General features: G+C 40.3%; 2 protein-coding genes across 3 annotated transcripts in view; one reads left to right on the forward strand and one right to left on the reverse strand.

Annotated features, from left to right (window-relative positions):
• The window catches only part of RB195_006037 (uncharacterized protein), a gene marked incomplete at both ends in the record, with an annotated part of 46,558 nt that extends 41,074 nt beyond the window's left edge, over window positions 1-5,484 (reverse strand). Inside the window, 3 exons of the mRNA XM_064178899.1 lie at window positions 4,857-5,055; window positions 5,158-5,211; window positions 5,337-5,484. Coding sequence (XP_064035902.1) covers window positions 4,857-5,055; window positions 5,158-5,211; window positions 5,337-5,484 — 401 coding nt within the window. The remainder of the gene's footprint in view (window positions 1-4,856; window positions 5,056-5,157; window positions 5,212-5,336) is intronic.
• A 6,435-nt stretch (window positions 5,485-11,919) lies between these two features.
• Window positions 11,920-13,014, forward strand: RB195_006038 (uncharacterized protein; the record flags this gene model as incomplete). Of its 2 annotated transcripts, none has more annotated exons than XM_064178900.1 (1): window positions 11,920-13,014. In XM_064178900.1, the coding sequence occupies one exon, from the start codon at window positions 11,920-11,922 to the stop codon at window positions 13,012-13,014; it is 1,095 nt and encodes a 364-aa protein (XP_064035903.1). The 2 variants fall into 2 exon arrangements, with proteins under 2 accessions (XP_064035903.1, XP_064035904.1); XM_064178901.1 differs by having other exon boundaries at window positions 12,274-13,014.
• Window positions 13,015-13,648: the final 634 nt, after the last annotated feature.

Raw genomic sequence — 13,648 nt, forward strand, 5'->3', positions numbered from 1 at the left:
TCACGTGAACTCGCGAGTTGTGAGCACGTAACAGCGTGTATTCTTATGTTCGCTCTGCAACTTCTAAGCACACCTATAGATTCCGCCACTGCATTTTCGACCATTCAGTGTCTCCTGAATTATGTCGGTAAGTAATTGAATTCAGCTTCTTTGGAAAGAATTTCTCGAGAACCTAGAACAAGAATTTGCATGGAAAATTATTCCGTCTCATTAATTAAGCCGCAGAAAGTTAAATTCAACGCCTTGAAAATACGAGTATGTATGTTTTCCGGACAATGACGTAGTTAGCATTCCTTCGGAAAACTTTGAAGAACTCCAACACATTCCAGCATGAAAATTTCTTACATAGAACTCTCGAAATTATTATCCCCTATTGGAAACTCATGTCCCTTCGTCTTACATCTCAAAAATGCATTAGGAGAACTGCTGTCCTGAAACTGCTGATAGAAAATTTAAAACCAGTTCCCAGCATCGATACCTGCATGCCAAGATAGACTGGTAAGGTGGCAGTATGACATGGCAACTCTAAATGTAAGAAAGATATGAATAATTTTCTGCTCCAAAAAAGATCATGCATAAATCATCCGTTTGCTGAGCAAATTTGAATTAGCTGGATAAATAGAAAAGGGAAAAATAGATTCGATCAATGTAGGATTATCATCTCAGGTTCCGCTGTCAAAAACTGAGATGTGAAACTCTTATCTGAATACAGTAGTGTTCACAGCCTCATCTGAGTATGTGGACAAATTAACCAACAAATAAGCAAATCCTATTGACACTGAAATGGCACAAAGATGTGTTATTCTATAATCATTCAACAATCTTCAGGAGACTTCCATCAGAAGTAACCTTATCCTGGAAGATATCTTCAAATTAAATAATGATTACTAGGAAAAGCAAGAAAACTGCATAGATCACATCCTTACGCGTAAGATAAGGCTGTGATCTACGTAGTTTCCTCGCTGCTCCTCCTGGCGGCAGCGAAGATCGCCTCGCTGATTCATCCATAATCAGTCCACCACGTTCCGATAGCGAACCAGAAAAGAATTACGTTATCTTGGAAAGAACTCATGGACAACACATGTCGCGCTTTTCGCGATCAAAAGATTTCAAATCTCCGACTTCAAAGCAAGCGATGTTCAGTGGAGTCCGTCAGTTGAAATCTTCTTCACTTACTCATTTTCCTTGGCCTATCCTCGATCACCCAAATTATCCCTCGGATCTTCCAGTGCACAATTTCAGATTTGGGAAATCCCACGTCGATTTTGTTCTTTTGGATGAATAAGCAGAAATAAAAATTTTTGCAATTCTAATACTATTGCTATCAATTCTGACAGGTGACAGGCTACTTAACGAAACTTTGTATCAATGGAAAACCTTTCACAACAAAACACATTTGAAAAATACAATAAAATCCCTTTGTCGTTTCATGGAAATTAGCAAAGATCTTTTCGTGTCAAAATCTAAGCTATCATCTCATTCCATCAATTTTCAATTCTGAGGATTAACACTCCGTTTCTGTTAGCACTTCGTTTCCAAAAATTTGCTGGAAACGAAGTAGTTAGAGAGTAGTAGAGTAGTACATAAAAAATAAAAAGTAGGGTGGTGTAAAACTTGGTTAGTTGGCGTAAAACAGAGAAGGAGCCTAATTATTCTAAGCATGATGTTTCTTTAGAATGATCCTAAAATGTACCCAAGCAGTTTCTAGAATCTTTCAGCAGGTGTCTCAATTTTAGCGTTTGATCTATGTGGCTCCTGTCTGATCTGCGGTAGAAAATAGTTCGAAAATCATCACCAAAAACATCTATTACTGAATCAGCTACTTTATCTAACAGAGAAATTTTTTCTGCAAAACATGTGTGGGTCCAAATTTTTGAATTGGACCGCACAAAACATACATAATCTTTGTGACAGAGTGAAGCATTTCCCGCGGAACTGACGTGATTGCGGAACGTATACATAATTTCGTCCTTCTTCTTACAGCGCTGTCAACTAGTATTTGGAGGAAGCTAACGAATCACGTTTTCGTTTTACTTCGTGACCGTGATTGCTAGATGGACTCTCTCCTTCTCTACTGGATTCCCAGTAGAATTCCCAGAACGTCCATGTAACAAGAAGAGTCTAGGTTTGAGAGTTTGAACAACCATGGAAAGCAACGGAAATGTATCATAGGTACGAAATGAAACGACCGTAAGCAAATCTCCCGATTTCTGGGTTCGAAACTCCTGGAAACGGCACCCTGGAAACTCGAACAACGTTCTCGACAACGTACCAAATTAGTTTCGGCTGTCTTGATGGAAATGTACCCTCTGTAAGGTGGCAAAAAATGAATCTGCTTACTCAAACAAAAAACGGTTCTATAAATTAACCGCGCGGAACCTTCTCAAAGTTGAAAATGATGATTTTTCAGTAGAGCCCCAAGAAATACTTAAACGTTCAAAAATCTGCAGTTCATAGTATACTAGAAAAGAAATGTTGGCGACACGTATAATTTTTTCTCATAAGAATTTAAAATAGAGAAAAATGAACATTTTTGAGAAAATGGATAATCATTGAATATCCGACATAGGAATGAATACTTCTTAAAAACACGCTGCGGCAGGTTTCCGTTACGTTCGTACGGATGCTGGCTTGTCGGGTAAACTGAACCCAATCTAACTAATGTCTGGATTCCTTCGGCGTTTTTGATTGTCTCCCAAATCCTCTCGCTAAAAAAACTCAATATCAAAAATTTCTGCTTACAGACCTTAAGAAATCAAAATCTAGAGAGTGCGAAAGGTTTGAAGAGGCGAAGCTCAAAATGAGTGTTTGAGGGTCCGAGCCCACTTAAACACAAAAAAATCTAGGTCAAAAGCATAAGTTCGATTGAAGAATTGGCTACGATTATTACTGAATTGCATCGGAAGACAATTATTTTCAATCGAACATTTCTTTTTTTTACTTATATGTGCAGTCGTAATTTTCGGATCTACAAAAGAATCGTTTCTTTTGAGAACGAAAGTAACTCGGCCTAGTATATACGCAGCATAACTCTTTTCTGTGCGACAGAGGATTTTATGCTTAGTACCTGTGAAATCTCCGAATGGGTGTTCTTTCCGCTCTCGACTCTTAGCCTTTATAGCAAACCAGATCAGTCATGGTGCACTGCAACCAAGTGGAACCTTAGCAAAAGTACACCTTTCTCCGTTGAGCCCGATGTGTTTCACATGAACAGCGTTGAAGGACAGTAGTTAGCGATGTAATTGAGTCGGCCAAGAGCTATTGGGATTTACAATACAAATAACAGAGCCATCATTCTCTCTGTGCTCCCTTTGAGATTTGTCCTGAAGAATGGCGGAACAAAGAGGTTGACTTATGATGTTCAAGTATAACAAACAAACATTACATAGCGCTATGCAAATGGATATCTACAAAGCTGAACAATCCGATATTGAATTTATCGATCTTTTCGAGCACTGCGCATGTTTATTGAGGTCTGGATGGCGTCGTTATTTCAGGATAATTAACTCCCTAGAATGACAACACTTTCAGCGCTTGCGTCACTCAACTGACGGCGTGTCAGCTCAACTTGTGCGGCAGTAATGTGGTCCCGTAACCGTGCAGATAAATTTCTATAACCGTTAGCGTCGAGAGGCGAAGGAGAATCAGGTGTGCAATAATTAATGGGAGTGAGATCCATTAAAATTATAGCACTGCCATATCTCTTCTCCCGATGTCAAGCGCATAAAATATGTGCCGTCGAAGTCTCATGTCTCAGTCGAATTTCATTTTTATTCCTCTTATTGTAATTCTGATCATCTGGATGGATAGTGAACCTCTTGCTCCCTCAAATTCCCTTGAATATAATGCTCGCATTCTTTTTATGGAATCATACATATCTTTCAAGTACTGGGAGAAAATTTAGCACGTTTTTCAGTTAGTACTTCAAGAGATTTCCATCCATTATCTCGAAACGTATTGTCTAACCTGTAGCTGATGATGTAAAATCAATTCCAGGGAAAAACGCGAAATTGCGAAACGAATGTAATCGCCGATGATATTCACACACAGCTTTGTGAATTAGAAAACACCTAGTATAAGTATATAAATAAATCAAGGAGAACCACTTGAGCAAATCCTATCGAGCAGAACAGAAGCTACGGAATAAGTTTCATATGGCAAACATCCTCACTTTGCCTTCTTCTCCATAATTTCATTTTAAGAACTGTTAGCGCAAGCCCAAGATTTTAAGGCGTCAGATGTAGTTTTGTAAAATCGCTCATAAAACGGTTTAAACCGTGAAACATCCGGAATTTTATGGCTTCCTTTCGTTTCCTGAGGCAGCAAGTCAGCTGCTTAATACAGTTGAAGTTCTAGGTGTCAGCAGATGTCAGAAGGCGAGTGAAGACTAGAAACTATCTTTGAGATGAATGTGAGCATCATTATTGACGAATGGCTAACAAGTGTAACCCAAATAACGATGAGTGCTTCCTGTGAAGTTGTGAAGATTTTTTCCCCAGAAAATATCCATATCCTTTTCCTGTGACGTTCTTTGCATGATACTATCAGACCAGAACATGAGAAAGAAATATATACTTGTTCTCGTTCAACATAAAAGTGCAGGGTGTTTCTCCGATTTTTCTTCGGAAACTTTAGATTTCCGGCAAGAAGTCAATGGTCCGCAAAAGTGGAGATGAAAAACGCGGCAATCTATATGCAGTCAGCTGAACAGGAAACGGTAGCGAAAGAACGATGAGTGGAAGAAGAAAGGTCGGGAAGATAGTTCAAGAAGAAATGAAGTAAGTGAAAACAACAAAAAATGAATGTATAAAACTGATGCGACTGAATGTATAAAACTGATGGAAAATCCGACTCACTTCTCATCTTGAAATCTGACGGAAGATGCCGCAGACGGTCGTTTTATCGGTCGACTGGAAGTGTCATTCGAGGGGAAACCGACAGCAAAAACGGCCAGCGCTGCGGCGTGACCGTGTGTGTGCGTGGTGGCGGCGGTGTGTATGTGGTGTGCTGCTGCTGCGATGAAGAGGGTGGATTGTCCTGCGTGCCCAGCTCCACCTAATTATAAACGAGACACTAAAGCGGCTGGCGCCTGAACTACAACTATCAGTAGCTATGACAATTCGATTTACACCCCATCGAATGCTCTCTCGAACCCACCTGCGCCGCCGCCGCAGTCGTTGCAAGCAAGAGCCGGTCCGAGAATAACGAAGGCTAAATGTCTGATTTGACTCGTTTCGTCTCCCAAGAGTACGACGTCATTCAGCCCAGTTGGTGAGGCCGACTTTTCAGCTGTTTTTCCCCAATCCGATACACTCGTCAATACCGCCTCGTCTCACAGCCTAAGGGGAGATATAAAAAGTCAGTGACATGAAGTTGTTGAAGTCCGACTGAACAAAGAGTCTCATGCAATTCGAAGGTGACGCGACGATAAGCAAGTTTAAACTGATAATAACTAGTCTTTAGTCGTGATTCCAGGAAACCCATGTCTGTCTTTCCAAAGTTTTTTCGGAATGGATGGAATTTATCGCCTTCTTATTATGTTACACGGTAGATGTCGCAAGAAAGGGCCGGAAAGTTCCAAACGATTTCCGTCGCATAATCGCCGGAGTCCACTTTTCGAGCTCTGGAGTAAATGGAGCAATTCCAGTATAGACAAGAGCCAAACAGCTCAAGCTAAGAGAAACGCAGTATGTCCAGAGGTGTAATGGATGTTACACATTCAGCGAACCCTATTTTGCCTATTCGCATTAAAAAAGACTTAAGCTTGATAGAAAGCATAAAAGCTTTCGATTACAGTACTTACATTACATTGTCAAGACGTAGTGTCCACAGTGACGATTCCATTCCTAGTATGTGGTTTTGTGCAACTCTTTTAGCTTAACAGACTACTTTCTTCCTCCAGAAATACATTTTTAAAGAAATTTTCCATTTTGATGAGTCTCTGCTAGTTCGCGAGGCACATATTAACCGCTGGACAAATCTTTATTCTCTTCAAAACCTTCGAAATAATAATCTCCCCAAGATTTGAAATCCTATCTAACTTCATGATTTTTTCAGATCCCTTCCCATTAAATCGGCGTTCAACACAAATGAGTAACACTCATACTACTAACCTAAATGAATTTACATCGGCCTTTGCAACAATTAACATCAAAATACTACAGCCAACCGAATACGGAACCGTTTGAAAAGATGAAAAGGATTATCCGATAAATTATTCCGTAAAAAATCTTTTTTTTCTGTTCAAATTCCTTCCCACGTCATCAGCGGATCACCATGGCGCCTAAAATCGTTTGTCATGCAATTTCCGAGAGTCACATTCCATTCGCTTCAGCAAACGCGACGATGAGAGCGGTGCTGTGTCAAACCGAAGGACGCAATTATATCGAATGTGAAGTCTAATATAACCCAGTTGGCTTACTGTATCTCACGACGTCTTACTTAAAAACGGAAGCGCTTCATATCTACTCGCCTATTCTGGGAACTGTTCTCGTACCGTATTCACGTACCTCCTGAAATCAACAGTAAGCCTGTAGAAGTTCTCTAATCCGAAGATTCCTGGTATTTGATCACTCTCTCTACGATTCTGAACACTCCTAGACAAGAAACTTCGCTGAATCGGAGCGGAAACGTTTCGAAAGGTAGCTTGGAGCACAAAACAGTTAATAGCAACTGTGCCAGTTTTAACTTGTCTGAATACACAACTTTTTTACGTCCATGCATTTCTGAACGTTTAGTTCTTGGTCATAATCCATTTCTTTCCACATTTCAACCCCTCATCGGAGAAATGTGCGTGAACTTCACTTGTGTTTAGATCTGTTTATGCTGAGGCTAATTCCAGTTCTACTCTAATAATTATATTAGGAGTTATTTTCTGGAATGTGGTTATCTCTTGCACTCTCTTGCACTTTTGCACGCCAAAGGTTCTAGTCACTAAGCAGCAGCAGATCCTAAAACGGAATATTATGTCCTACATCTTTTTCCCGGTGTGCTAACGTGACTTCAAAATAACCGAGTTCATCTCAGATCAATACACTAAGTTTTCTTCCTTCCTCGAATCTTGATGTCTCATTTCCTGGATTTCTAGTCAGCGAACAATTGAGAAGAAGTGAAGCATGGATTAGGCATGATAGTGGATTCATATCAATAAAAAACTTATGTGGACATTTCGAAGAAATTTACACTGCTGCAGCACCCCAAACTATTATTCCATAACATGTGTTTATAGGGCCGAAAAAAGGCTGTAGAAATATCAACGGTGGCCCCGCCGGGATCGATGCTAGTCATCTCAATGCTGCCATTTATTCCCGGATCACATCACAACGACATCATCATAGCGGACGAGTAGAGCTCATCGTATGTGGGAAGGGCAAACGCATTTCCGCCGGATTACAAAAACAGTGCTGGTTGGATGCTCCTCGGACTTTCCCATTAATTCAACGCTCTCATTTCAGTGGATCAATTGGGGCTTAGTGGAAAAGTACATGCTAGGTACATTCGTCGTGCAACCGTTATTTGAAACATTCCGCATTGTTGAAAGAGATGTTCATGAGCAGCATGGCCGCCAATCGAGTACATACTTTAACAGTTTTGTGGAACGTAATGTCATTTCATGATCATTCAGAATCTTACTGAAAACTTCCACTGTGACCGACTATTCACGTTGTATAAAAAATTGTGTGAAATAATCGAAACAAAGGTATTGGCTAATGTATTTTCTATTATCTTCTATCTTATTTTTTATTAGTATTTCCGTTTTTTATTCTGTGTCTTATTTACACTCTATATATATATATATAAAAGAATTCATATATAATAGATATATATATATCTATTATATACTATAGAGAGTGCGCTGATATTAAGGATGACCTTTATTATGCAAAAACGCAGCCAGCGCAATTTAGCAGAGACAGACGACAGACGTACGTCAAGAAGTTCTGATAGTGGAAGATCATGTTCTTCAAATGCTCCGGACAAGTTAATGACCGCGTTCTGGGCTAGTCATTCCTCTATTTTCACAAGAGCTCCACGCTTCGCTTCCACGTTTTCGGAACGAGATCAAAGCCCACATCTTTTTCCGCAGTGTGTCCGAAAAAAAATAATCTGTACAATAATCTTTAATCTCCACTTACTACTGTAGAATTTCCGAAATAGTAAAGCTAAACAATATTCTTAACGTCAGATATATAACTAAACACAATAGTAATCTGAAGTTTTAAAAGGACTCGAAGAGTTCCGAGAGTTTCTGGACAACAATCAAATTACTCAATTGACTAGTCAAAGGGTAATTCGACCAGAAAAGTTCCCAAGTCGATCCCTAACGAAACATAATTCCTTGGAAGATTTGAAAGCACTTTTGCACCAGAAATGACGACCAGTATGAGAATTTTTCTTCGAGGGGCTGATTGATTTGCAAAGTAATGGAGTGAAGTAATGAATAGAGCAACTGTTCTTCATGGTTTCTTCTACAACAAATGATAGTCTCTGTGGAGTTGAGTACGAGTACTCTGAGAAAAGCGCAACAGAAATAGTCACTATTCTTAAGTTACGCTTATACACTATATCGCCGGAACAAAACTGGATGCTTGACTAATAATTCGTTTCGTTTCTTTTAATAACTCATACACTTGCATTTCTTACGAATTAGAAATAAAGCAGATATTTGGAAAAAGTTCGTGAATATAAATAAACATTTAGAAGCCCCTGATCTCGTTGATTTCGTCGGATTTTCCGTGATTTTCTCATTTTCTGCCGTATTACATTGTGGGATCCAGCGTGAAGTCCAAAACAAGAACACCACTGATTTATATCTCTATTCCTCACTGTTAATCTACCTTTCCGCGAATTCAAGCTGCCTCCGATAAGTGCTTTCAAAGAATGTTCTAGAAATTTTGAAAAAAGCGAATATTTCAAGTTAATCAGAATTTATGCAAAGTGCGCCCAGACTATTTGGATGGGGAAATTCTGGCAAGTTCCGTTGCACTTCAGAATCCTACCACAATAACAACTTTCAGGTCATACTGACGTTTTTCGTGATTTTCCAGACAAGAACGCAAGTACACTAGGTCGAAATTTCTTAAGGAAACGGAATACATCAAGGAAAAATTCCAACATACTCACAGAAGAGTCTCCCCTTGGATTTCAAACGGAAAACAGCTAAGGTGTTATGAGCGGTACAAGCACTGCTGGCGCTAGAGTACGGTGGAAAGGAACGAACAGAGGACGATATGTTGAGGTCTCGATTTCCCAGAGACTCTTTCCTCTCGCCTATATTCAATTCTGCTTACGGCTACTCATTGCGCGATCGCAATAATTTATGGCCATTTAGCAAACGCAGAGATCCAAAATTATCACTACTCCTTTAAAAAAAACGTTTTTGGAGTACCTTGCGAGATCAGATGCCATTGCACAACCGTTGCACATGATCGGGACAAACTGAGGAATCCCTGGCGCTCGCTCAAACAAATTCACGAACAACGGGAACCCATAACAGGTGACAGTAGTCAGGAGTAAGACACATAAAACAAAATGGTTGACCACAGCAGGATTCCCCCTCCGAGCTTTGTGTCAGGGAAATTCAGTGTGGATCCTGAAGAGAAGGCGGCTATGAAGGTACCAGACAAGCGAAACAACGAGTTTAAGTGCTTTAACAAAATGTCGAAAGGAGACTCACAGGAAAAGTTTCCGATTCAGATCGGACGTTATTGCATTGTAATAGAGCATCCAAGGTGGGTTCGGCACAGTCGGTAAGATGTCTGCTGTGGCCGTACGGTCGATAGTTCGAAACCGCCGTAGCGCGAACCACGACCTTCATCCCACCACGGCCAATAAATTGGAATCACTCTTCTCTGAGTAGACAAAAACACTGACTTGATTACGGGCTGGGCCCTGCAATTGACTGTATGGGGCAACAAGGGTTCCAAAACCCCATGATTAGGAATTTCAGTAAAATGCATTGCGCATCGCAAATGAATTGATACACCAGAAACTTTATCCTTCAATAGAGTATCCTGCAGAGCTTTCATCGCCACTTTGAACTCTCTCCCTCAGATTCAATTTTCGACAAAAGCTAGTCTTCCTACAAAGTTCCACCTCCCGTTTTCAACAGCTGCAACCATGTTCTTCATTGTGGATGAGGTGACAACGCAAGGAGGTCCGTGCTTGCGTGCCAGCTGACCTGTGACTGCGCACGGTTTAAGAGATGTCGATGATCATCTTGTGAATGTCGAAACCTCGATGGAACAACTTGGAACAAATAATTGGAAATCTCGTCGCGTTCGGCTGGTCAGCGCATGCATTGACATTTTCCGTAATTCAATTTAGTGTATGGAAGTAAAAACACTCATATTCGATCACATTGAATATTAATGACATAAAGTATTAATTAGCCACAGCAAAAAAACTGAAAAACTTGTTTTTCTCCATAAAACATAAAATCTCTATTCTTTTCATCTATTATTCCATATAATCTACCGATTTTTTTGTTGCTCAGTTTTCTGCCGGCGAAACTAATTAATTTAAAAACTAACTAATTTAATTAACTAGAAATTCTGAGCTATAGAAGAGGAATATCATGTAGAGCTAAGATTTTCTACCTTTATCGTTCCATTTTTGATAAATATACCGGAAATTCTGATTTTTTCCTCGCTGAAGTTACTTTTGGATGAAGTTGTTATAACAGAACAACGCACGATCATAATTGATATGTATCTGTTTGATATGAGCAGAAGCAATTCATATCATCATAAACTTTTCGATATATATAATATTTTAAATGAGCAAATTGAATAATCGAATTGCTTTCGGAAAGGTGCTGTATAAGTACCATAAAAAAATCTAATTAGCGGTAACGGTAATCATATTTTTCATTTTTTTCACTAAAAGAGATAGAATGACCGATCCAGGGAATTTCTATGAGAGAACTCGAAGTTGTAGAGAGGAAAAAAGTATTCTCTCTTTTTCGTGCTACCGGAGCTCCCTCATGACTACACAGAAGTCCGAATTGAGTCCCCAGTAACAGATTTTTTGGAATACAGTTTGAAAAGCGTCGAGTCAATGTGTTATAAGAAAAACCTACATTATATGATTATTTCCGCGCCACTCTGGTGCAACGTTCTCTGTAATTTCGCCATGGAACTCTAAAGCCTCGGCATGGGGAGCGGAGATGCCATCAGCTCGACATTCCTGGCACCACCTAGAATTATAGAGGAAGGTGGATGTGCTGCTAGCTTTTCCGCAAAGACCTCTCTTCGACTCCGAATGCAGTTCCGTAATCGCTTAACAATTTTCCAGCAGTTCTGAGCATCAAGATATGTATTTACAGCTTCTGTGCACTTTTTGCTCAATTCACTTTTCATTGACGGTACAGTCCTTGGCCAAGCCTCCACTCAATTCAACAAATTGAACGATGTTATTTGTAAGCGCAGGGACCAGGATACCTAGCATGGCATCACCATTGGGTACTCATGCAATGCTAACAGAGATTACTGCATTGTGAAGCTGTGGTTTATCCCGCAACGAAATCCAATTACATTTTCCGGAGGATGAAAAGAAAAAGAAACCCGAAAAAAATTGCATTTTTGGCGTCTAGTTGACCTTTGACGCTATATTTGCACCATTGCTCAAGTATGTTCCCGCGCATCTATCCAACACCAACATGTTCCTTGAGCAGCTTAAAAGAGCGCGTTCAGAAAAAAAAATGTGTCATCGAATCTTTGTCACATCGCTTTATACAAATGTTTCCAACGGCGCTACAATGCAAGCTGTGTTCGAGCTACTCGTAGAACATCGGGACACCTTAGACTTGCACGGGTTTTCCAAATAATAAGGCAAATTATGACGCTCCTGGATGAATGCTTAAAGTGCTCCATTTTTCGTTGGGCCGGCAACTACTATAGACAGGTCAGGGGATTGGCCATGGGACAAAGACTAGCTCCCACACTAGTCAATGCATTCATGTCCAAAATAGAACAACCCATTCTAGAACGGAAACCTTTCCTGTATTGCCGTTATATTGATGACTGTTGCATTATATGCCCCACTCAAGACGAGATGGACACTTGTTTCGAGCTTCTAAACCAACAGTCCTCTTACATACGGTTCACAAGGGAGAAACCCAAAGAAAATTGGCTGTCCTTCCTCAATGTAGAAATACAGTGGTCCAATGGTAAATGGATAACACGATGGTTCCGAAAACCTAGCAGCAAAAACATTTTAGTTTATCGTCTTTCCGCTCACCCTTGGAAAACTAAGAAATCTGTGGTTAAAAACATGTTTAGGACAGCCGTAAGGGTGACATCAGATGTTCAGGAGCGGATCGATGCGATCAACCTAGCGCAACGCATCGCGAATTCTAACGGTTACATTGGTAATGTAGCACGTAGGCCAGATCTTGGTGCGCAGCAAGAATATGCCACACTGGTTGAGTCGAATAAGATCAATTTCTGCCTGCGCTTCATAACCGACAACCTGAGTAAAGCTATACGGACTAGTCTGCTGAAATGCGGTCTCGAGGACCAAGTGAGAGTTGTGGAAATACCTCCAACAAATCTCAAAAAACAACTAGTTCGAAATAGAATGTACGACCGCTTCCTTCTCACTCCAGACTGTGTAATATGCCCATTCGGGAAGGAAGGGGACTGCATGGTCTCTGGTGTAGTCTATCTAATTTCGTGCAAAACATGTGGGGACCAATACATTGACGAAACAGGGCGCCCCCTTTGTGTTCGCATTAAAGAACATCTAAGGGGGATGAAACAATCGAATGCAGCAACTCCCCTCGGAGTTCACCGCAGACAATGTCATGAAGACGTTCCTTTCTGCATAGCTGTCACAATTCTATCGTACGAACCAGAAATTATAGCTCGCAGAACTTTAGAAGCGTTTTGGATAAATGCAAAAGGTTCAAAAATGAATAGAAAGGAAGAGTGCTTAGCCGTGACCAACGAGCTGGCTCTGTATCAAGACCTTTGCGGGTTTGATCTTCGGAGTCATATGCGGTTCGCATCCTAATTAGTATCAGCGGAGCGATAGCACCACGCGGATATCCGCTAACATCACGGCAACGCGGCTACTAAGGTAGGCACAACGATTTGGGCTTTTTTGGTTTTTGTTTCCGGGTGTAATATCCTAGGGGATGATGACTTATTCTGGATGAGGCATTAGAGAGGATATATTGCAAATGTTCTTACTTTCCAGGCTCTGACGAAGGCGACAACGCCGAAACGTTAGCCGTAATAAATTTTGTTTACAATCTTGGCTGTTGCTTAAATTCGACTATCAACAAGTTGCGACCTCTGACTTTTTGTTCCAAAACTGGGAAGAGCAAGAATTTATACAGGAGTATTCCACACACTTGTGTCCCAATTGTATTCGAGAGAAAAAAGAACAAAAAATTGCATTCGTCATAAAGCAAACCGAATTCGCCAGAAAATGTTGCGGGAATAAAACCATATTGTGGGAGAAAAAATACTATGTCCTAAACTACTGGGATATTATTTTAAATAGCGCACCTTTGTGTCCAGAAAAAAAAAACGAATTCGAAAAAAACGATTAGCACAGATGAATGCCAATGAATATATCATCAATATTTGAATGCTTACATGATTGGAATAATGACTTACTTTCCTGAATGCGTGGATAATAT

This window comes from Necator americanus, chromosome I (genome assembly GCF_031761385.1).
Source record: "Necator americanus strain Aroian chromosome I, whole genome shotgun sequence".
In the NCBI taxonomy this organism is placed as follows: domain Eukaryota; kingdom Metazoa; phylum Nematoda; class Chromadorea; order Rhabditida; family Ancylostomatidae; genus Necator; species Necator americanus.